General features: G+C 41.2%; 1 protein-coding gene across 2 annotated transcripts in view; it reads right to left on the bottom strand.

Annotated features, from left to right (window-relative positions):
- LOC149452055 (polycystin-1-like protein 2) overlaps positions 1-25,780 on the bottom strand; it is a 159,291-nt gene that overhangs the window by 85,763 nt on the left and 47,748 nt on the right. For both annotated transcript variants that reach the window (XM_089689776.1, XM_089689777.1), the window contains exons 17-25: positions 25,400-25,525; positions 24,404-24,562; positions 19,292-19,416; positions 15,525-15,651; positions 12,204-12,335; positions 6,793-7,018; positions 6,332-6,522; positions 3,746-3,976; positions 3,531-3,632 (exon numbers count right to left, since the gene is read on the bottom strand). In XM_089689776.1, coding sequence (XP_089545902.1) covers positions 3,531-3,632; positions 3,746-3,976; positions 6,332-6,522; positions 6,793-7,018; positions 12,204-12,335; positions 15,525-15,651; positions 19,292-19,416; positions 24,404-24,562; positions 25,400-25,525 — 1,419 coding nt within the window. The remainder of the gene's footprint in view (positions 1-3,530; positions 3,633-3,745; positions 3,977-6,331; positions 6,523-6,792; positions 7,019-12,203; positions 12,336-15,524; positions 15,652-19,291; positions 19,417-24,403; positions 24,563-25,399; positions 25,526-25,780) is intronic.

Below are 25,780 nucleotides of genomic sequence, written 5' to 3'. Positions count from 1 at the left end.
GTCCCTCTGCAAAGCTGGACCCACTGTTGCATGTAAAAACATTCAGGTACAACTTTCATGCAACTTTTGAGGGTTAACATTGCAGTCTATCGGCCTCAAGTTGCATGACAGTCAGACCAAAGTAGTGCATGAAATACTCTGAAGTTGCTGCAATTTGTAACTTGTACATAAATGAATGGTTATCATTGGAAAACATGGGGTATGACTTGTCGCACAAGTGCAAATGGGGTCTTAGAGAATCTTACATGCAAAATTGAACTTACATTTGCCGACATGATTAAAAAAAATGCCCACTTATATCCTTCCCTCTCTGCTTGTGCTATTTATTATATTATTTTATTATTATTATTATTATTATTATACAGTATTTATAAAGCGCCAATAGTTCGCTCAGCGCTGTACATTACAAAGGGGGACAGAACATGTGACAGAACAATACCAATACAATGTGATACACAAGGGGTTCGAGGGCCCTGCTCTTTCGAGCTTACAATCTAGGAGGGAGGGGATGGTGGCACAGGAGGAGATAGCTGTGGGGGATGGAGTGGTAGGAAGAGTGGAGGAGGTCGGCAAGTTAGCAGGGGGTGGGGTAGGCTTCCCTGAAGAGATGGGTTTTCAGGGTGCGCCTAAAGGAGAGGAGAGTAGGTGATAATCTGATGGGTTGGGGCAGGGAGTTCCAGAGGATGGGTGACACCCTGGAGAAGTCCTGGAGGCGGGCATGGGAGGAGGAGACCAGGGAACTAGAGAGAAGGAGGTCTTGTGAGGAGCGGAGTGTGCGTGCTGGGCGGTACTTGGATATTGGGTCAGTGATGTAGTTCGGGGCAGTATGGTGGACAGCTTTGTACGTCAGCATTAGGATTTTGAATTTGATCCGTTGCGCAATCGGAAGCCAGTGGAGGGATTGGCAGAGGGGGGTGACGGAGACAGAGCGGTTGGAAAGGTGAATGAGTCTGGCAGCCGTATTCAGGATGGACTGAAGCGGAGATAGCCAGCGGCGAGGCAGGCCAGTGAGGAGGGAGTTGCAGTAGTCGAGTCGTGATATGATGAGAGAGTGGATGAGCTGTTTAGTGGTTTCTGGGGTTAGGAACGTGCGGATTTTGGCGATGTTGTGGAGGTGGAGTCTGCACGAGTTTGTTAAAGATTGGACTTGGGGCTGGAAGGATAGGTTGGAGTCCAGAATGACACCCAGTACTCTGGCCTGCAGGGCGGGTTTTTATGGTAGTGTTGTTGGATGTGACAGAGAAATCAATGGGGGGTGGTGTCCGGGCTGGGGGGAAGACAAGAAACTCGGTTTTGGAGAGGTTCAGTTTAATTATATCATGAAATACATATAGGGGTTTCCAAATATTTGAGATATAAGTCAGTATTCCACACAGTAGGACTGCACTTGGACATTTGTTTTTGGCTGCATGATCCATACCCTAGTGCCCAACATGTGACCTAGGGGCCAGGTGTGGTCCTCTGCAGACAGTAGTTATTGTTTTCCTTAGCTAGGAGCTTACTCAAGTTGGTGAAGGAAAAATATTCTTTAGACTAGTTTTGGGACACCTGCCTTTACACACATATGAACTTTAATGGCATCCCAGTCTTAGTCCGTAGGGTTTGATATTGAGTTGGCCCCGCCCTTTGTGGCTATAACAGCTTCAACTCTTCTGGGAAGGCTGTCCACCAGACTTGGGAATGTGTCTATGGGAATGTTTGACCATTCTTTAGAAGCACATTTGTGAGGTCAGGCAGTGATGTCGGATAAGAAGGCCTGGCTCACAGCCTGTGCTCTAATTCATTCCAAAGGTGTTCTGTTCAGTTAAGGTCAGGACTCTGTGCAGGCCAGTCATGTTCCTCCACTCCAAACATGCTCACCCATGTTTTTATGGACCTTGCTTTGTGCACTGGTGTGCAGTCATGTTGGAAAAAGAAGGGGCCATCTCCAAACTGTTCCTACAAAGTCGGGAGCATGAAATTGTCCAAAATGTCTTGGTATGCTAACGCCTTAAGAGTTCCCTTCACTGGAACTAAGGGGCCAAGCCCAACCCCTGAAGAACAACTCCACATCATAATCTCCCTTCCACCAAACTTTACACGTGGCACAATGCAGTCAGGCAAGCACTGTTCTCCTGGCCACTGCCAAACCCAGACATTCGTCACTCCAGAGAACACATCTCCACTGCAGTCCAGTGGCAGCATGCTTTACACCACTACATCCGATGCTTTGCATTGCACTTGGTGCTGTAAGGCTTGGATGCAGCTGTTCGGCCATGGAAACCCATTCCATAAATCTCTCTATGTGCTCTCTGTTGTTGTGGTAATCTGAAGTCCACACAAAGTTTGGAGGTCTTGACTCTGCAGACAATTGGCAACTTCTGTGTACTGTGCTCTTTAGCATGCGCTGACCCCGCTCTGTCATTTTACAAGTTACTGTTGTTCCCAGTTGCTTCCACTTTGTTATAATACCACTAACCGTTTAATATTTAGTAGGAAGGAAATTCCACGGATGGACTTATTGCACAGGTGGCAACCTATCATGGTACCACACTTGAATTCACTGAGCTCCTGAGATCGACCCATTCTTTCACAAATGTTTGTATTTACTTATTTTAGATACTTATATAGCGCTGTCATTGTACACAGCGCTTTTACATATATATATTGTACATTCACATCAGTCCCTAACCCTCAAGGAGCGTACAATCTAAGGTCCCTAACTCACATTCATACATACTAGGGACAATTTAGACAGGAGCCAATTCACCTATCAGCATGTTTTTGGAGTGTGGGAGGAAACCGGAGTACCCATGCAGGCACATGGAGAACATGCAAACGCCAGGCAGGTGGTGTCGTGGTTGGGATTTGTAGAAGCAGTCTGCATGCCTAGGTGCTTGATTTTATACACCTGTGGCCATGAAGGTGATCCAATGATTTGGAGAGGTGTCCCAATACTTTTGGCAATATATTTTATATTTATATATGGTTTGGTTTATTTTTTCATACTATCTTTTTTCTGTGCTGTCCCAGTCTGTGGCTCTCCCAAATGTTAACATCACTTCCAATCATGCACAGTCCATGTTCTCCAGGGTGGCATTAGGATTTCTGGTTTTGTTTCCGATGTCCTACACAGCTCCTGACAGCGGCATCTGCCTCCTGGCACACTTAGGCATGACACACTTAGGTTCAACAGCAAACTGCACTGTATGGATTATGCACCTTGTGTGTTGCCACTTGTGATTTTTAATAATCTTTTCCTATATACTGCACTTAGTTGGCACCCTCTGCTGTTTCCTTAGAGGCTGCATATCTGCAGTCTCTAATTATCTCCTGTTCCATGTCTGCCGTCTCTGACAGCTTTCTATTACATTACATTCTCTGATTATTATGTACTTCCCTTTGGGCATGTCAGAGCCTGAAATTGAGCCCACCCCCCATATCAAGAAATTTGACCACTACTAAGCTTTAAAATCTCTATTTTGGAAACCTAAAATGTGAAGTGGTGGATGGATTGAGTTTTTTGTAGATTTATTTTCCTCAGCACATACCCTGGAGGTCGTAGCTGCGCCTCGACGATGACCAGTAAAAACAGTGACTAGGTATCGATACTCGGCAAATGGATCATTATCTTCAAGAGCTATAACCTTCACCTAGGTAAAAACATATTAGGAACACAATAAGCCTTTCTAAAAACATTAGGTAACATCTACAGCCCAAACCTTTTTCCAGAGGACCAAACAACCAATAGATCGACCCAGCTCACCTTGGCATTATCCTGGATATCTTTTCTCCTGGCCCAAATCAGCACCAAAATATAAACAGCAGCAATGCAGCCAACAGTGGTGACCACCACAGGATTGTCCACAAAGGTTGCAAAGAGTTCAATTGTCCTGCTTACATCAACAACGTTGGGCATAACAATAAAAGAGCTGCCAAAAAATGTTAAGTGAGTGCAAAGACACTGGGTACTATGGGGTGTTGTTTTGGGTCCCACCTGGAAGAGAGAATTGGTGATGGGTTTTGGTAAATCAAAATTGAGAAATCAACCGACATGTGAATAAGGAAATACTAAAAGTGAGAATCTGAATGGTAGCTGCAGGTGACAACAATTGCTGGGACACATAAAATATGAACCAATACAAGTTTACCAAATGTTTAAGGGGTTAGGTTTATCTCACAATGCCTAAGCACCTGGGGCACTTGGGTGTCCTGCCAGGTAACCTAGGATTTAGTCCTGTGACCACCCCATCTCTGCAGTCATTCCACAGCCTAGTCAACCGATCAGTTCTAAGATATTAACTGCAAAGTATCTAACAAATGCCTACTGGAGTGGATTCTCTGGCAGACACCTAAAGGCAAATGGGCTGTTCACTTTGCAAGAGCATTTGCCCCAGAGCTTAGTGTAGGAGGTGAAGAGCTGCCGACTTCATCATCTAACAATGTGTAAGCAAAAATGCAGTTTTTTAAATTTTCCTTGCATGTGATTGGTTATTCTTTGCAAAGTGAAATGTCACCTCCTTCACTAAGCTCTGGAGCTAATTCCTTTGCAAAACACAACTTCCCTTGCAAAGTGACCAGCCTATTTGCCTTTAATAAATCATCTAATTTGTGTCCAAAAGACTGTTATTTAGTAACGTGGGTTGTCGATAAAAAAAAAAATCTGTATCACATCCCAATTAAAGTGACTATTTACAAAACAAATAAATCAGGGAGTAGCATGAAATAAAACAGCATTGCCAGCTAATGCATTTCACACTAGCTTAGCACTTAATCATAGCTCATGAGCTAAGATTAAGCGCTAAGTGAGAATGAGCGTGAAACGCGTTAGTTGGTGATGCTGTTCCCCCATATTTATGTCTTGGAATTGCTTTTATGAATATGTTGTAATAAGGGTGATTTCAACCAGATGTGCGGCCATCCAGACCTTTCTTGCCACTTGAATTATGTGACGGTCAGGGCCAGCACCTGGAAGTGTGTCACTGGAGGTGGAATAGAATTAGGAGACCGACCTTTGAAGATGCCTATAAACAATCTATAGTAATACAATTTTAAAACAAAGTTTATTAGGTTACAAGAATAAAATACTTCATAAAACAACTACATATTCATATGATCTAATTGCCCTAACAGTCCCACATACAAAAAAATATAAATCGTTGTGGCCAATACCTTGGCACTGATTTTATGACTGAATACCAGATTGCATGCGTAAAACCTATTATTACAGAGAAAGGTTTGAACACTGATGCATATATCCTATCATATGAATTTATTATACACTTTGTAATACAGTATATAATAATATAATATACAGGCTACATTCTTTGTGATGTCGATGACCTTGGGTGAATGGAAAATCTGCAATTTAAGAGATGTAATTGGACCTTAGTTAATGGATAGACCAGCCTTTTCAACCAGGGTGCCTATGCACCCTGGGTTGCCCTGAGGTTTCTTCAAGGGTGCCTTGGCAAAATGCCTAAATCTGCCCAAAAATCCTGTACAAGCCAGAGGTGGATCAAGCCTGCCTTTTAGTTACATAAAGCCAAGGGTTTTCATTATGCACCATTACGACCTTCTAGCTGCCGGCATCCCAACAGCCAATGACATGATCAGTTGATATGGAGGATGTTGGTTGCCTGCACAGCATCCTTGTTTGACCCTCCCCCACCTCTTTCCATCAGGGTAATATTAATAGTGATGGAGAAAAACTGAGGGAGAAGAGAAACATTGGAATTCTAGTTGGTACCAGTGTACAAAGAAAAGCCATGTGAGCCCTAATGAGCAGCCTATATGTCTATGACTATGTAACGACACTATCTAGCACCCACATTTAACCACAACCACCATTTGTAATAGTGCAATGCTCATGTTGCATGTTTTTATTGTAATTAATTCCCATCCATGCTCCAAGACTTTTCAATGATTCAAGGGAACCAAAGCTTTCTAAGCTCCAAGATTTTTACAAATGCAATTTAGTGAGAATGCAGACTATCGGCGCACCAGAAGATGCTAATGTTACTGACCTTCACACAAGGCATGCTTTATTTTTAGTAATCTTTTACCATCAAAGATCACAATCCAATGCCAACCTGTGAGCCACATTCAGATGTAAGAAATGGCGTTGGTCTAGCTAAAATATGTAAGATAGCTGTAAAATAGCATTAATGCAAAAATATATAATGGAATGATAGACTTTGAATATCTTATTCATTGCTTCATGCCTATTAAAAGGCATTAAGGGTGAGATTCTAAGACATGCAGAGGAACCTACAGAGGCTGCTGACAGCCAGATGTAGCTACTTAGCCCATGGCCAGAGACAGTGACATACATTATTTGTAGTATACTTACATGGCATCCAGTGTTGTTCCAGCTCTGGTTGATCTCATCCCAAAACACACACTGGGAGGTGAAACATGTGATTGACACAGATATGTAATTCCCATTAAATATGTCTTCTTTTACATCTGGTTTCAGGGTCAAGTAATATGCTCCTTCCCCGAAGAGCTCTTCTGGATTTATAACCCAGGAATAGACTTTTTCTTGGGAGAGAATCAATATTAACCATTAAAATATTTACTAAGACATACTGAACCTATTGCAATGTGTTGTGTATGTTTGTTTTTGTTTTTTTTTGTTTGCTATGTAGGGCCGGCCTTGGATTATATCATGCACTGTATAAAGTTTTAGTATGGTTTGCCCCAATGTTAACTTTAAATTCCTTGCAGTAACAATTGACACATTGCCACTTCTACAACAGCAAGACTATGTAACTAACTAAAGGTATGGGTGTATTTTAGACATATACTTACCTCCAGGGTATTTTCCATTGGGAAGATGGAAACTAATGTCATAGCTTGTTTCATTTGGGTGATACTCATACCCCAGGTACAGCGTCAGAGGTAAGTGTTGACTGGGTTCCACATGAATTACAAGAGGAAGACTGGCTGATGTCACATTTACCAGAACAGATGTTAAATTAGCCAGATAGAAAATGTTTTTTACATCGTTATCCGTGGAATCCCGGGGTAACATTATCTGAAAAAAAAATGTATCACAATGTTTGTAAGCAGGTGCAGTTAGCTAGTCTGCCACTAGTTGTCTCTTTTCAGAATTAGACTAGTAATAGAGAATTATGTAATTGGGTGTTAAGTACCCTTTTAGAAATATTGATGTAATGGATGTAGTCACTGCCCACATCAATGCCAGGATGGGAGGAGTTCTAGTGGGTTGGAGCATGGCAGCCAAACACCGCAAAGACCTGCAGATGTAGTCAGCTATTGCAAGGCTCTGGACAGGGCAGAAGGCCTGGGTGAGATAGTCCAATACTGGGAGTGAGTACTAATGATCCTGGAAAGTAAGAGAATAACATTGGGGAGCATGCCCAGCTGGGCAGAGCTATGGCGGGAGACACAGAAACAGAGACTGGTATACTATTGAAGGCACCTTGTTAATCTCGGCTGATGGTGTAGAATGCTTCACCTTGTAAACCTCAGTTTAAATAGAGCAGAATGCTACAGATATACCATCCAGGGTAATGGGTCCCAACACTGTTGTGCTCCCAAGGAGAGGAAAGAGAGATACTAAGGGATGATGGTTTATCAGTGATGTGCAATGTACGGTGTAAGTATAATAAGTAAGTATGCCAGAGACACAGGCTAGTATGTCTATGTAATATGATGTGTTACTGCCATCCTTGACAAACATTAGTAAAGTGAAACTACAGTATAACTTTTGTGTGGATGTTACTTTCTTGTGAATATAAAGGCTAATGGCCGTTGATGCCATGGGAAGACCTTTGGCAAGGAGTTGGGCATAATATGGTGAAGGCTAAGAACTACCAGCAGTGTATTGTAGTCATATCCAGGAAGAAGCAGGGTGGGAGCCTGGATGATCTGGCACTAACAGTTGGCCAATCAGAAGCCCACTTTCAAGTTACGGTTGTTGCCGCCAATATTTTTTCACAAGGAAACAAATGATAGCAAGGGTATTTTGTGATGACTTCAATGCAAAAATGGGCAGCGATAAAGAGCTGCCTTAAAATACACTGCCATCTTTTCAAACACTACAGCTCAAAGCTCCAACATTATGTATAATTTTTAGAAAAGATAAATCAGCAGCAATATCTTCAACCTCTTCACACCAGCAGTACGCAAATATGTGGCCTCTCAGTGGCTGGGCTTGGACGGCGAGAGGCTGCATATTTAAGTACCGTTTGTAAACAAACGTGCTGAGAGCGTGCACCCTGTGCGCTCCCAGCACATGTCCATGTCCAACAGACAGGTCCCAATCTCTCCTTGTGATCATGTGACTGCTGTGACAGCCAATCACGGCGGTCATATGACCCTAAACCCTGCCCTGCCTCCTGGCATCAGAAACCCCTTAAAGGGCCGGGTGGCGCTGGCGTGAAGGGGTTAAAGACTTTCAGTTCAGATGATATACTGCTTACTGATCCACATTTACCAAGGTCATTTTTCACATTTTGTATTGCTCTTAATTCTTCTAGATTCAAAACCCATTAACCTTGCAAGCCAAAAAAGGAGGCAAATGTAAGTGAATACCTGGAAGACTCAAACTGGGCACAAAATGTATAAATATTAAATAACATCCGCCTGTATTTTGGCTTCAGAGAACACTGTAAAAAACATCATATGCCAACTTTTATAGTGAATATATATCCTGACACAATTTCTGAAAAGATATAGTGAAATGTACACTGACATAACCTCTACAATGCTCTTATGTCAAAGAACTACAACACCTGAATAAGTTATTGCATGGACATAAAAAGCTAATGTTACCGCAAGAAGATATGGATAGCTTTGTGATCAACAAGAAATATTAAATAATTCCTAAGGACCTAGCACTATGGATTGGTTACATTACTTTTCAGGACTCAGACCTGTATGGTCACCATTCCATTAATCCAGTTTGGATGTCTTACACTCTCTTACACTCATTCACTTCTTTTTATTGTTTCCTTTATGGTCTCATGATACATACGGATTATGACCTGTCTATACATGACATTTTCTCATGTACTGTATATCTCTGTAACAACCTATTATTTTAACTACACAACAGTTACCCATTTATATTGATCTAAGGCGTGGATTCATTTTATAGCTATCCAACTGTATATTGATATAGGGTTTCAGAATAGTAGGTAGGTGTCAGGGCTGGGCTCCTGCTACTTAACAAGCAGCTCTTTTCTTTCAGTGCTCAGAAGCTGCTCAGCTGTTGGTTAATTACGAGCCACCTGTTGTCTCCACAATGACTCACCTGAATATCATTACCTGCCTAATTAGTCCAGCACACAGCTATCCCTTTTTGCTATTATAGCAGCTTAGCCCATTTCGTGCCTGCCCTTGCGTGGTCTATGATCTCCAGTGTATTCCTGCCTGTGTTCCTGTGTACAACTCTTGGCTAACTCTTGATTTGCTCCTGACTACATTGACTTCTGGCTTTCCTGACTCCGGCTTGTCTGATTACCCGCCCTGGCATCCTAACCCTGGCTTCTGTTTTTGACTACATTCCTGAACTGTGTTATTTTTGCTATTTTGTTAAAGGTGTGATTTTAACTGCACTTTCTGTCTCTGCCTGGTTTGTGGTTCCTGACAGTGGGCATCTTCTACACCCTGAAGGGTTATCACAGTCAGTTTAGATTGTTAAGGCGAAAGGTAAATGGAGAGCTGAAGAGCCACAATGTAATGTTCAAGTCCAATATTTAGTTTTCCAAACATACACTGTTTATAAAAGCTACCGTATTTTGCTGGCCATGCAGCATCCCCTTTATCAGGACTTGTGATAACTAAAGATACAAAATATGTGGGCTTTATAATAGGTACTATGGAACAGTGAATTGGCACAACAATGTTCAGCAGCTGGCTTAAAGTGGTTGTAAACTGTAAAAATGGAAGGTACATTAAGTAAGGCATAATTAGAGAGGATTATCTAGTTGTCACATACGTTTTGTATAGCAGATGAAAATACTAGCACTTTGACATGGAAGGTATTAAGGGTTTGGGATGCAATGCACAAGCAAATGGGATAGAGGTATAATTCAATATTAATTCATCTGGTGGGAACTGAGTTTTTTCCACCAGGGAAAGATAATATCTCAGGGAAATGGATAAAAGATAGAAATTCACGTTTAAAGGATATAGTAGATAAGGGGAAACTGTTCTTCTCAAGATTTAAAGAGTAAAAAATATTTATTTTTCACATTAGATGAATGGCGTTATCAACTAGGACATTTTGTTGCAGCGCTTCCACAACCAATGAAGACGGTTGAGGACATGTATCCATTTGAAAGAATGTCGAGTTCAAATACAGTTCAAAAACATGCCACCTCTAGGATCTATAAGACCCTCATTGAATTGGCTGGACCTGATTCTCCTCTGTTCTTAGAGAAATGGAAAAAGGAGCTTGGAACAAAATTGAATGAGAAGCAAAAAAACAAAATATTTAATTAACACATGGGGTGATGAATATGAACACAGTTGAAATGAATTATAAATGTTTAGTGAGATGGTATATTACACCTAGTGTAGCCAGGGGCGTATTTACCACAAGGAAAACAAGGCTAGGGCGGCATTTTTCAGGAGACAGCTCCTCCCCCCAGAAGAAGGGATGAAAGAAGGGACATGCATTCCATGGGAACCAGATAGAATCGTAGAGAGGCTGCAGGCTGCTTGATGGTGTATGTAGAGCCTTGCTCTTGTTCCAGGGAATTTCCGCAGCTGTGAAGATGAGTATCTTTTTCTCTATCACCGGGGTGGAGGTGGAAGGCTCTCCCGGGTGAGGGACAAGGGTGTTGTTGGTCAATGTCAGCAATGTCAGTCTCCCTCTGCGGGAGGGGGAAGGGACGGTGGTGTTGATTGGTGTCTGTGGGGGCAGACAATTTTTGTGTTGCCTAGGGCAGCACAAACCTAAATACACTACTGAGTGTAGCACATAAACAACGATCAGAAGTTTTATCTTTATGTTGGAGGGGGTGTGGGACTAAGGGAACAATGGCACATATATGGTGGGAATGTCCTAAAATACAGATGTTTTGGCAATATATAATCCAATATATACAGGAGATACTGGGGATCACCATACAATATAAGAATAGGGTATTATAGCATTTATTCAATGCGGCCATAGGACTTATTCCCAAATTCTGGAAATTCTGGAAAGTCCAAGAGCCCCCAAAAATAAAGGATTGGATAAATAGAGTTGAATATGTATATATAAGATGGAGGAGTTATATCATATGGAGGAAGATAAAATGGAAAAAATTCTGAAAAGTTAGGAGCAGATGGCATGATTTTAAAATATCCAAAAAATATCTGGAAGTGGTCGGAGTATAAAGAGTAGGGAGAGTTTAATCGAGTGGTAGTAGGGTCTCATATGAGGGTAAGAGAGAGAGGAGGCATGAGAAGAGGGAGGTAAATATAGACAGAAGAATAAAGGAGGAACCTGAAGTACAGAAAATGGAGTATGGGCAGGGGAAATTTAATGGGTGGGGGGAAGGGAATAGGTAAGTTTATGTGAAAATTTATACTCTTGAATTGTTTGATATAATGTTAATTCTTGTAGTAAAAAATTGATAAAAGATATAATAATAATAATAATAATAATAATAAAAAGTGGTTGTAAACCCTTACATATACCACTGAAGTGACTGGCCTCAGGTGATACACAGAGATGAAACAAAACCTCCTATGTAAGTTCTATCTGCTTATCTGCAGTCTTCTTTCCTGTATATCCATTTAAAATCTAGAATTTATACAGCTTGTCTGAGAGTTCAGAAAAAGGGGGCAGAGAGCTGCAGCTACACTCTAGGGAGTGCAATAAGTTCTGCAAGTTGATTGGAGGGAAGAGATACATCCCCTTCCACACAGCACACAGGAACAGAACTGAGACTGTCAATCTGCTGGAGGCCCCTCCCCTGTCATCATTTTTCCTTGGTGTCAGGAAAACTTGTCAGAAGTGGTTCATGCTGACAGCAGAAAAACGAAGCAGCAGACAAAAATGACACTTAGTGCTCTTAATTGAGACAAGTACACACTATAGAGGGATATGCTTTGTTCATATTTCATGTCTGAGGTTTACAACAATTTTAAGCAACACTTTATATCGATGCCTGCAATTTTAATGTGTGCCTGGTTACAAGCAGGCTAATTCTTTCACCAACAGACTGATGCTGGATACATGGATAGAAGATTTTTTTTACCTCTATATATTCGGTGAGATCCTTTACAGGGATGATGGATCCATTGGTGCTAGTAAGGCTCAACCCTCCTACAGAACCAGTAATTTCAAATAAGTTGCTTGAGGAAAAGGGGTTCACTGAAAAGCTCACCATCTGAAATTTCAAATAAAAGTTATAATAACGGTCTTACTTAGTTTTGAAATCATGTAGTTGTTGTCTTACCTCACAATTTCACTAGATGGCAACCTATTCAAACAGTTCAGCTACCTTTTGTCTGAAATGTTCTCCTGATACTTCAGATGACAGCACTGGTCATTCCAAGTGAGTGTTAATACAGGCTGGTATTGACACAGCAAGAGGGCAATATGTGTGCAGGCCTCCTGCTTATTAGATAGCAGCATACAGTATATACACATGCCCATTGATATAGGACACATGCTCACCATTCCTACAATGTGGATGCCAGCCAGTATGTTCAGAACATGTGACTCATACTTTCTTTGGGGGGGTGATTGCTAATTTTTTTCAATAAAAAAACAATAAAACAGCTAAATTAGATACGTTAGGTCGATATACATGAATATCCAGAAATGAATCAAATTCAGGTCTGAATTCACTCAACCTGTGTAATGGAACTTATTTATTTATTTATTTATCGAGTTTATATAGCGCCAAAGGGTTTGCTCAGCGCTGTACAATAGAGGGGGGACAATACATGAAACAGTACAGTAACATCAAACAGCACACAAGGGGTAAGAGGGCCCTACTCTTTCGAGCTTACAATCTAGGAGGGAGGGGGTGGAGGTGCAGGAGGAAATGGCTGTGGGGGATGGAGTGGTAGGAGGAGGGAAGGGCAGCGGCTGTTAGGTGAGGGTGGGGTAGGCTTCCCTGAAGAGGTGGGTTTTCAGGGAGCGCCTGAAGGTGAGGAGGGAAGGTGACAGTCTGATGGATGGAACTGACCCCAGACTGCACTTGGGTACTTCCGTTATAATACCGCTTCCCCGTCTGAACACCAACCACAGACACCACAGCCGACCAAACAAGACTAGATGACACCAGTCTGTCTGAACATGGAACTCTTTATTTGAAACTCGAACTGGCTTTTTATACACTCAGGGGAAAATCCCCCCTCCCTGCATAATGACACAGGGCGGGGCAATCTACACTTAGCAACAAGAGACACACAGGTATTCAAACTTCACATTAGCAGACAGTCCCATCAGAAGGGAGGGCTGCTGGAGACACCCCCACACTAAGCTAATACACATAAACACATACATCCCATAATAGTTTGCTCCCAAGCAAGAAACACAATAGAACAATGGGACGCAACCACATGGCATTAAACAATCAACAATCTCCCACCCCAATATTAGGACAGATCACCCTGTACCCCTAACAGGCACAGGGTAACTTACACATAATAGGGATATGGGGAGCTGAGACAGGGGTCTCCCCACCTCTTTAAAGTGAGCTGGGTTTTACGGGCCCCCCATCCAAAGTGACTCCCGTCACAACCTGGTTTTATATTCTCTTTTGGTTAGTGCATTAAGCCAACCATGCAATCTGACTATACAATATGTAAAGCGCTGAGCAAACTGTTAGCGCTATATAAATCCTGTATAAAAATAATAATAATCTCCTTTAGAATTACCAGTAAATCTAATTTATGTAAAACGAGGACCTCAAAATTAACCAGTCAATTAATTCCCAATCAGGTAAGCCTTTGCACTACACAGTTGTTAGGCTGGCCATACATTATGCAATTTTCTTGAGAATTTTGCTTTAGATTTACCAAAAACCATGCAATATGAGGTCAAACCTAAACAACACGTTCAAATGTATCAATTTGGCAATGCCCTTGCAGTACATAGTTGAAGGTAAATCTAAAGGAAATTGGGCAGAAAATTGTAAGATAATTGTACAGTGTATGGCCAGCCTTAGTAGATCTAAAAAGAGATTGTTCAGACAGATTGTAGCATGTGGGGGTGGGCAGGTTGAAGTAAACAGACTTGCGTCCGTTTTCATCTACCTACCTTCATGTGAAGTCCAGGTATGGAAAAAAAAGTCCAAAAAGGACTATCTCTTTTTCTGTTTTGCTGGATCTAGGCTTGACAGATCGGAAGCGGCCGGATGTAAACAGACACATGTCCATTTACATCTGGCCACCCATAGAACTACTATGTGTCAGTCGGACACAAATTCATCAGGTCCGATTCAGTAGGGGATCCGCTCATGACTCCTTTGTATAGAACTCTCAGGACCCATTCATACCAGTAGCAGAGCCATAACCCAGCCGCTGATGTGTGGTAGAATGACATTAGCATGATGTTTTGACTGTGGCTTTACTTTTTTTAAACTAGCTCTACTGAAATGTTACAAAGTTCATTTACAGACATTTCATTTCTATTGGATGTAGCATGGTGCAAGGCATTGGATTGGGTTTCACTAAGTTCAAAAAAATTACTGCATGCCATACTTTTTTTTCAGCACAGCCCACTGCAACACAGCGGTGTAAACTGGCCTGGTAGGAGACAAGGCATTTTCCTGGGGTTGCAGTGGGACTGTGCAGGAGTAGCTGCTGGAATAGCTCCCTTCAGCCACCCACCTCTAGAGTCCATTAGTTAAGTGCACCCCACGGTTCCTCTCCGCTCCCCTTCTTCATCCCACTGCCACAGATGCCAAAGTAGTCCCTTAGCCTGACACTACCAAACTGAATTTATTCTCTCTTCAGAAGAGGAGATTAAGGGGGGATATGATCACCATGTATAAATACATCAATGGTTCATATAGTGAACTCGGTGTAGAGCTATTCACCCTGAGGTCATCACAGAGGACAAATGGGCACTCTTTACGTCTGGAGGAAAAGAAATTTAATCTCCAAACATGGAAAGGTTTCTTCACAGAGAGAGCTGTGAAAATGTGGAATAGATTCCCTCAAGAGTTGGTTCTGGCCAGCTCAGAGGATTGCTTAAAAAAAGTCCTGGATTCCTTCTTGGATATACAGAATATAACTGGATACTAACATTTATAGGTAAAGTTGATCCGGGGAATATCTGATTGCCTCTCGGAATTATTTCCCCTGCAGGAGCAAATTGGATCATGCTTTGCTGGGGGTTTTTTTTGCCTTCCTCTAGTCTAGAACAACTGTGGGTATAGGATTATAATTTTTTTTTCATGGTTGAATTAGATGGACTTTTTTCAGCCAGACTAACTATGTAACTATATAGTAACAATTATATTTTATACCACATATTCTACACTGAACATCCAGTGTACGTGCTATATTACATGTATAATGCATTATCAGTTGTGCAGCTATATAATTGACATTATACTTGCCCGAAGATCCACCGCTTCATCCCTGTCTAGGGGAACGTTCATAGATGTGACGGAGGGGAGTTTAAATGCTGCTGTGTTGACACTGTGGACATTCACAGAGGTACTTTCAACCTGGTCTGACTGCAGCCTGTCGCACAAAAGTTGTAGATACAATATTAAGGTAAAACTGCAGAGATACACATAGGAGCACACAGATTTGGTATATAGATGACAACCTTTTAACCTTCCAAAATATTTGTAGAGCTTTCTCTCTCACTCTCTCTCTCGCTCTCTCTATATATATACAGTCAGGTCCATAAATATTGGGAGATGGACACAATTCTAACATTTTTGGCTCTATACACCACCACAATGGATTTGAAATGAAACGAACAAGATGTGCTTTAACTGCAGACTGTCAGCTTTAATTTGAGGGTATTTACATCCAAATCAGGTGAACGGTGTAGGAATTACAACAGTTTGCATATGTGCCTCCCACTTGTTAAGGGACCAAAAGTAATGGGACAATTGGCTTGTCAGCTGTTCCATGGCCAGGTGTGTGTTATTCCCTCATTATCCCAATTACAATGAGCAGATAAAAGGTCCAGAGTTCATTTCAAGTGTGCTATTTGCATTTGGAATCTGTTGCTGTCAACTCTCAAGATGAGATCCAAAGAGCTGTCACTATCAGTGAAGCAAGCCATCATTAGGCTGAAAAAACAAAACAAACCCATCAGAGAGATCGCAAAAACATTAGGCGTGGCCAAAACAACTGTTTGGAACATTCATAAAAAGAAGGAACGCATCGGTGAGCTCAGCAACATCAAAAGACCCGGAAGACCACGGAAAACAACTGTGGTGGATGACCGAGGAATTCTTTCCCTGGTGAAGAAAACACCCTTCACAACAGTTGGCCAGATCAAGAACACTCTCCAGGAGGTAGGTGTATGTGTGTCAAAGTCAACAATCAAGAGAAGACTTCACCAGAGTGAATACAGAGGGTTCACCACAAGATGGAAACCATTGGTGAGCCTCAAGAACAGGAAGGCCAGATTAGAGTTTGCCAAACGACATCTAAAAAAGCCTTCACAGTTCTGGAACAACATCCTATGGACAGATGAGACCAAGATCAACTTGTACCAGAGTGATGGGAAGAGAAGAGTATGGAGAAGGAAAGGAACTGCTCATGATCCTAAGCATACCACCTCATCAGTGAAGCATGGTGGTGGTAGTGTCATGACGTGGGCATGTATGGCTGCCAATGTAACTGCTTCTCTTGTATTTATTGATGATGTGACTGCTGACAAAAGCAGCAGGATGAATTCTGAAGTGTTTCGGGAATATTATCTGCTCATATTCAGCCAAATGCTTCACAACTCATTGGACGCCGCTTCACAGTGCAGATGGACAATGACCCAAAGCATACTGCAAAAGCAACCAAAGAGTTTTTTAAGGGAAAGAAGTGGAATGTTATGCAATGGCCAAGTCAATCACCTGACCTGAATCCGATTGAACATGCATTTCACTTGCTGAAGACAAAACTGAAGGGAAAATGCCCCAAGAACAAGCAGGAACTGAAGACAGTTGCAGTAGAGGCCTGGCAGAGCATCACCAGGGATGAAACCCAGCGTCTGGTGATGACTATGTATTCCACACTTCAGGCTGTAATTGACTGCAAAGGATTTGCAACCAAGTATTAAAAAGTGAAAGTTTGATTTATGATTATTATTCTGTCCCATTACTTTTGGTCCTTTAACAAGTGGGAGGCAGATATGCAAACTGTTGTAATTCCTACACCGTTCACCTGATTTGGATGTAAATACCCTCAAATTTAAGCTGACAGTCTGCAGTTAAAGCACATCTTGTTCCTTTCATTTCAAATCCATTGTGGTGGTGTATAGAGCCAAAAATGTTAGAATTGTGTCGATGTCCCAATATTTATGGACCTGACTGTATATACCTATTTAATAGACACAGATATCAGTGAAGGAGGATTCTGGTAAGAAAAGCTAGGTCCACTCATAGAGAACTACACATACTGAAATGAGAATTGACTTGTATAAATGTTCAGCACTCATGCAGGGCACAATAGAAATCATCATGCTGTATCGCTCACCCCTGAAAGGGCTGATTTAGTTTCTAGGTTCTTTTCCCAATAAGTGCACTAGCAGCCAGGCATACAGTCTCAGTCCCTCTTCTGGCTCAATGATTAGTCTAGAGGTATTCTTTTTTGATGCTATATTGAAAACTTGAACTTGGATGGGTGCAGTATAACTGTGGGATACACCAGCATTGTCTAGTAGTAACTTGAGGACACCTGTCTCCTTCTCAAAGTTTCCTAGCACACTCCTTGCAGCAGCAAATAGTGGGCTGAACTACACCATAGAGCAGCCTTTCTCAACCAGGGTGCCCAGGAACCCAGGGGTGCCTGCAAGCTTCTTCAGGGGTGCCTTGGCAAAATGCCCAAAGATTGCATACAAGCCAGCAGGTGGATCAATTCTGCCTTTTAGTACTTAAAGCCATAGGTTTTTATTGTGCACTTTTATGACCTTCTAGCTGTCAGCATCCTAACAACCAATGACAGCACCAGTTGATAAGGAGGACATTGGGTGCATGCACATCACCCTTGTTTGGCCCTCCCCGTCAGCACTGGGGTTCACTGGAGTAAGGGAGAGAAGATGAGAGAGACACAGTGGAATACTAGTCAGTACCAGTGTGCAAAGGTGTATTTGCTTTGGAAGAATACATTACCTCTAACATTGGGTGTACTGGATGTGTGAAGAATAGGTTTTCACATTTTAGACTGCGGTGTCTTGAGATTTCTGCAGAATTTTAAAGGGTGCCTTGACTGAAAAAAAGGTTGAGAAACACTGCCATAGAAATGTCTACCTTAGGCACAAGCTGTCTCTGGATAGTTGGATGCCTCACTCCAATATCAGCCAGACATTTATCATGTGAACTCATCAGACCAGATCCTCCAATTAATCCCCCAATCAGCTCCAGCAAGGTTCATCAGAATACCCCCCCTCCCCCCTAGCTAGCACAGCTGAGACTTTGATGAGCAAATAAAGAAGTACAGCTGAATTGCCCAGAAGGGCAGCAGCCCTTCAGGCTTGGATCTCTTCCTCCTGGACAAGACCTCTGCTCCAAGCCTCAATCTATTTATGCACTCCTCCAGCCACCTACTGGGCACTCTTCCCCAAGGACTGACAGGCACCATATAAGTATTCAGGCTGCTTATTTGCTTATCACAGCCACTACTTTCCAGAACCTTCCAGAAGGAAGAGGGAAGCAGTCAAACCTGCAACCAGTGAGACACACAACAGCCTGAAGTAATCACAAGTTTCTCAACTGATTACAGTAGCGCTAGAGAACTAAATTTACCTAGCCTAACTAGCTGTGTACTACAATACATTGACCACATACAGTCCAATGGGAGATGTAGTCACTGCATCTTGCTGTTCCTTGCGGGAGCTATATGGATCCTACTTCTTACTGCCTTCAGTTTCCCCTTTACAATATTTTATTGAATAAGCTATGGGCTTAAGTATTGAATTGTCACCGTGTTGACACTGAATCCCATAAAAAAGCAGTTTTTGCATTTCTTCTTTATGGGGAGTTGTGCACATGGGTCTGTTATTTAGTTATTATACTAGGTCTATGTGCAAGGTTATAATGGCTGACTTCAAGGATTAAATGTGCAATGTTATATGATACTTCTAATGTATTATTTCTTTTACATCAATAGTTACCATAAAAATATGAACTGAGGGTATTAATGGACTCACCTGTTTATATACATGGTAGCAGATGGAGCCACCAGTATTGTAGGCTCATTGTCGGGAAGTTTTCCTGTAAGTAAAGCACTCTGAAGGTTTTCCACCGCACTCAGTAATGTCTGTGAGACTGAACTCTGCATGGCAAGAGCTTATTGTTAGGTTGCACATCTTGATCAATAGGCAAATTAAATTTTCTATTTGTAGAGAAGATTTGAGTTGATCTAAAAACTGTTCTTTGATACAAAATGTATTATTATTATTTATTACAGGTACTTATATCGCGCCATCAATTTACGCAACTCATATAACTATATATTAAATGTTAAAGTCTTAATATTTGGCTTGCATGCTGCTGATATTTTACTTGCCATCCAGGACAGTGATTCAAACATACATTCCCATTGTATTATAATTGGATAGCCAATTTGAAAGTGACATCAAAGATTGTTGGCTAACAAAAATGGCCACAAATGGGTAGATCTGAAACAAAAGAGAAGTATGGCCAAAGAAGCTTTGTGCATACTTTTTTTTTTAAGAGCTGAGTGAATTTCTGGCAGATCAACAGGTATTTTGGTGTACTTGCAGAGTCTTAAAAGGGATAAAACACGAGAAAATGTGCATGTATTGCAAATATATACTGCTTTTTTTTTCCTTGGTATGCAGTATCCTATAATGTGTCAGTCATAGGGTTGCAATGGGCACAGACACAGTACACCTTCCAGTGATGCCCAATGATACAAAGAAAACAAATTATTTTGGGTGTCTCATTTAGAAATTCAGCCACCCTCAGCTTCAACAGGATATATTCAGATATGTAAAAAACTCTGATATTAGAAGCTGGAAAACAGTTTTTGTTCAGACTAAGGTTTTTAAACTTTGTGCTGTGAATGTTGCACCATGGACCGTACATAACCAGATCAGTTTATTTAGCAGCATCAATTTGGCACTTGGTACATAACTGGCAAAACCTTTGCTGTAGTCTGTGATAAGTGTTATTGCCACTAGTATCTCAATGATAGTGTTTATCACTGTGATAATATAGTAATTATCACCATAATATAAATTTAGAATTTAGATTTAGAGTTAGAGATTACGTTGAGATGAAGGTTTCAGTTTAGGAGTTAAACTGAGTTTAAGGTTTAGGTATAAAGCTGAACTCTGGACACACAGAAAGTTTACATATGACTGCAGCTCTATATTTGTAAAAACATAATTATATATTTGTATATTTCTTATATATCAAGTGTTAAAACTGAATTCAACTTGGAATCAAACTTAAGGTATTCTCTGTACAGCAAAGCTCAGACTGAGAGAGTTAAAGCAACACAAGTACTCATGGCAGTACTCATAAGCTACTGAGGAGCAAGGAAAGATCAGAGTGACCAAGAGGTGAACACTATTTAGGGAACGCTTTGCATTTTCTTCATGAATTATTGGACAAGGTGGGGAGGTGGAGTGACATCATGGTCTATACCCCCTCCAATCAGAGAATGCTTTGCATTCAGTGAGGACATGGAAAGTGTTCTCTGAATGTTGCCCATACCTGTGGTAGAGAACAAAAAGAGAAGAGAGCACAAACCTTGCGCATTACCTCAGTAAACAATTCATGTATTTATTGATAAGTTATACTCACAAGAGTAGCAGTATAAAAGGCATATAAAATACAAAACTAACACCGGGTTAGATGACACATGCGAGTTCCATCCGGAAGGGAGATAAACTCTTGGTCAAGCTGATTCCACAGTAGTTCCCTTTATGGGCTTCTTTAAAATGACGAGGTACTGAATATTTATCTTTGCAGTTCTTAATGCTACTTTTATGCTCACTAATCCAGTATCTTAACCTCCCTAGCGGTATGATTATTTCAGATTTTTGGTGCTGAAAGCAGTACCATTATTTTGCATGGAAATTTGGTGTTTTATATTGTAGGCCTGTAATTCTTAGGAATAACTCACTGAAATCTGTCCGAACAAGAGTCTAGTAAACATTACGGGTATGATACTACTTGAAACACGAAATCATAACTTATAATTTAATAAATAATCATAAAAAATAATAATATAATAATAATAAATTTAATTCAATAATATAATCAAACCAAAAACACTGAAATTTGAAATATAGCACCAAGTTCGCACATCACTGAGCAAAGTTGCAAAATCGTTTTCAGTGCCTGATGACGAATTTCCCCACGAATCATTATCACTCAATTCTGCAAGTGGTTCTGATTTACTATCACTGTTCTCTAGCTGGTCTAAAACCGCTTTTGACCTAAAGGGACGCTTTTTGGACGCCATGGACATTTCTCAGTTTCCAGGTAGAAAGAACAGTAAAAATGCAGGCAGGGCACAGGACAAAGCACTCAGGACAAAATGTTTGTGAAATAGTTTGGTACAGTAATGTTTTACTATGTGATTTTAGTGATTTTTGTGAATGTCACTTTTTGTCATTTTCAAATTTCCCGCCGTTCCGTCCCCATACGTCCTGACGTCGCAGGGGACGGAACCCAGATGACAGATGCCGGCATCCGCTGGATTACATTGCCGGGGACACTGCAGGAGGGACATTGCGGGAGCGCAGGACAAGGTAAGTGATCGAGGGATCGCGGAGCAGCGCTGCATGGTAAGCCCGAATGTAGCTCGGGGTTACCGCTTGTGGTACTGAAACTTTACCCCGAGCTACACTCGGGAATACCGCCAGGGAGGTTACAGGGCGAGATGTACGGCCTACGTATAATAAGCCACATGGGCACAAGAGACCATAAATCACAAAAGATGTACACTATGTATGTTAGGAATTTTTGTGAATTTTTGTGAATTTTTCACGTTTAGTCCCCATAAAAATCTGTTCCCCCTCCCCCTACAAGGCCATCCCACTAACGGGGGGCGTGCCGGGCCATAGATAAACACTATACTTAGGGGTAACCAATCTCTTTGTGACTAGCTCTGAGGAAGAAAGGATCCCCCTTCGAAACACGTCAGCTTGATCAAGACCAATTTATTAAATTATAAGTTATGATTTCATGTTTCAAGTATTATCATACCCGGGATGTTTACTAGACTCTTGTTCGGACAGATTTCAGTGAGTTATTCCTAAGAATTACAGGCCTACAATATAAAACGCCAAATTTCCATGCAAAATAATGGTACCGCTTTCAGCACCAAAAAACTGAAATAATCATACCGCCAGGGAGGTTAAGAGTCTGGATTAGTGAGCATAAAAGTAGCATTAAGAAGTGCAAATATAAATATTCAGTACCTCGTCATTTTAAAGAAGCCCATAAAGGGAACTACTGTGCAATCAGTTTCAGCTTGACCAAGAGTTTATCTCCCTTCCGGATGGAACTCACACTTGTCATCTAACCCGGAGTGGGTTTTGGATTTTATATGCCTTTTATACTGTTACTCTTGTGAGTATAACTTATCAATAAATACATGAATTGTTCACTGAGGTAATGCACAAGGTTTGTGCGCTGTTTTCTTTTTGTTCTCTACTAGAGTCATATTGAGCTTCTCCAGCTTCGTCTTAGAGCTGCATAACCTTTAATTATTGTTGGATGAACAATATCTATTTACTCAATCGGTCCTCCTCTGATCTGAGTCCTTGAGCGCAGGAGGTGGTGGATGTGTGTTGCCCATGCCTAGCAAAAGGCCTCATGTGTACAGTAGGCAATAATGCAGCCAGGACACAGAAGCTAGCAGCAATCACTGTAGTAGCAATACCTGCTACAGTGATTTCAAGCTTCCAGGGTGATCCCACTGGTATGGCACATACACACTTAAAACGGTCTGATTTGTTTCTCATTTGTACCCCATATGCTGTTACATTAGGAAACAACATGTTGGAAAAGCTAGTACTGGATAATGATTCAACCAAAACCAAGCTACTTTATTAGCAAGCAAGAGATCAGCAGCTGTGTGCCAGAGCTACTTACAATAGCATGAAGGCACAAGAGTAAAAACAGCAAAGATAAAGTATTGCCATCAAGGAGAGGTCACTGCTCTATAACTAGTGCAACCTGTAAGTCTCTAAGGCCTGATACATGAAACACCTAAATTAAAGATTAATTTAGCTGAATTTTTTTTATGAATAGCTCTAGTAGTTCACTAACTGACCGTATTTGCTGCATGGGACTGCTCTACATTCTAAGTCAAATTACTGTTTCATATAACTTGTATTCATCTAAATCAGGGTCTCCAAACTATCTAAGTAAAAGGCCTGTTTACTGTCCTTCAGGCTTTAGGGGAGATGGACTGTGGTCAGTGGGAGCCAAAAATGCCCCAGCATCAGTGCCCCATTGTTGCTATCAATGAGAAGAATAATACCCCATTGATGGTGTCATTAGGGGCAATGGAGCTCCAACATTGATGTCAGTTGGTGGAATATTATTATTAATATAATACAGGATTTATATAGTGCCAACAGTTTGCTCAGCGCTTTACAATGTAAAGGGAGACAATACAGCAACAATACAGTTCAATACAAGAGGGATAGGAGGGTCCAGCTCCTTGGAGTTTACAATCTAAGAGGGAGAGGCTGGTGGTACAAAAGGTAATAACTGTGGGGGATGGACTGATAGAAGAGATAGAAGATTTGGTTATTAGCTGAAGGCAGGATAGGCTTCCCTGATGAGATAGGTTTTCAGAGATTGCCTAAAAGTGGACAGAGTAGGTGATAGTTGGATAGATTGGGGTAGAGCGTTCCAGAGGATGGAGAAGTCCTGGAGACAAACATGGGAAGAGGAGACAAGGGAGCTAGAGAGCAGGAGGTCATAGGAAGAGTGGAGAGGACGGTTTGGGTGATATTTGGAGACAAGATTTGTGATGTAATTTGGGGCAGAGTTATAAATGGCTTTATATGTTATTGTTAATGTTTTGAATTTGATCCGTTGGGCAATGTGAAGCCAGTGGAGGGATTGGCAGAGAGGGGTGGCAGATATAGAACGGTTGGTAAGGTGGATGAGTCTGGTAGCAGCATTCATGATAGACTGAAGAGAGGATAGCCTGTGATTAGGTAGGTCAAATAATGCCCCAAGGGCCAGACAAAAACAAGCAAAGGGCCACATCCGGCTCTGGGCCACAGTTTGGAGACCACTGATCTAAATACCCATAATAGACTTACCTTGCTTATGGGGTCAGTGTCGTTTTTTGCAGTAGCTTCAAGCACATTACTCATAGCACTAAACAGATACGTTGCCGTTGTTTCCTTTGCATGGTCTTGTTCATTGCTTATTGTTAATAGGGATTGGCTGACATCCCTCAATACAGACATGGCTTCCACCTTCATAAAAGATTACATACATCAATAAACACATTGTGACGTGTGAGACTTTATTTAAAAGAAATGTATCTAACATTACAATTTTCATTTTCTAACCCCTAGGATAGCACTGGCAACATAAAGGAAACAGTCTGATTGCTTTGAACAAACAACTGTGTTTTAAGTCACGACCAAACATCCAGTGTGAGAAGGAAGAGTGAGTTGAAACTTTTGTAACATTTTTGTAATGTTAAAGGGTAAGGGGAAAAAATAGCAAATAAAAAAAATAGCATATACAATTTCTGCACAAGTCATATTGTATTTGAATGTTATAAACAATAACCTTTCGTTTTCAATCTGTAGTGCTGTAATTTTCTATAAAATGCAATTTATCAACCTAGGGGAATTCTGTACACAGATGGTGTACAGAACGCCACCTAGAAATATAATTTCCTGCTTGTGTGATTGGCTTACTGATTTTCTCCAGAAGTCTGCACTAAGATACAAGTCAGATTTTGGGCATCCCCTGCAAAATGTCATTTTTGGTGTAATACTCCCAAAGGGAAATTACGTCCAAAAGGGATGCAGACCCTGCCACTATCCATATTAGAACTCTGCTAGTGCAGCAGTTGATTCATCATTTATAAAGTCACTCCCATTCACATTCACTTTGTACATGGAACAGACAAACAGCTATTTCTTCAGAATAAAATGTGGAGATTGCAACAAAGATTGTTAAAATCCCTGCAATGTACATAGATCACCCAGAGGGAAATGTTTTCAACTAAAGTGGAGTTACTCTTTAACATGTTCAAGCAGTGTAAAAAAATGGTGTGGGTACACTAGATCACACCTAACCTGAGCTGAGGAAGACAGTTCTTCACTTTTCACTGTAATGTCATTCAGCACCTCGGACATCTCCAGAGCTGTGTGTAGTGATGTGACATTAACAGTAGAGAGCGCTGTTAACATTACTTCTCGCAGCTGATAGGAAACAAGAACACATTTAATGTATGGACCATTGGCTATGCCTGCCACATTTATTTATTATTTATTTCAGGTACTTATAAAGCGCCGTCAATCTACGCAGTGCTTTCCATATATATTGTACATTCACATCAGTCCCTAACCCTCAAGGGGTGTACAATCTAAGGTCCCTAACTCACATTCATACATTCACATACTAGGGCCAATTTAGACAGGAGCCAATTCACCTACCAGCATGTCTTTGGAGAATGG

The sequence above is a fragment of the Staurois parvus genome, unplaced genomic scaffold, assembly GCF_062004578.1.
Source record: "Staurois parvus isolate SC_StPar_1 unplaced genomic scaffold, SC_StPar_1.0 ptg000498l, whole genome shotgun sequence".
Taxonomy (NCBI): Eukaryota; Metazoa; Chordata; class Amphibia; order Anura; family Ranidae; genus Staurois; species Staurois parvus.
The sequence above is the reverse complement of the archived record's forward strand: the minus strand, read 5'-3'. Positions and strand labels throughout refer to the sequence as shown.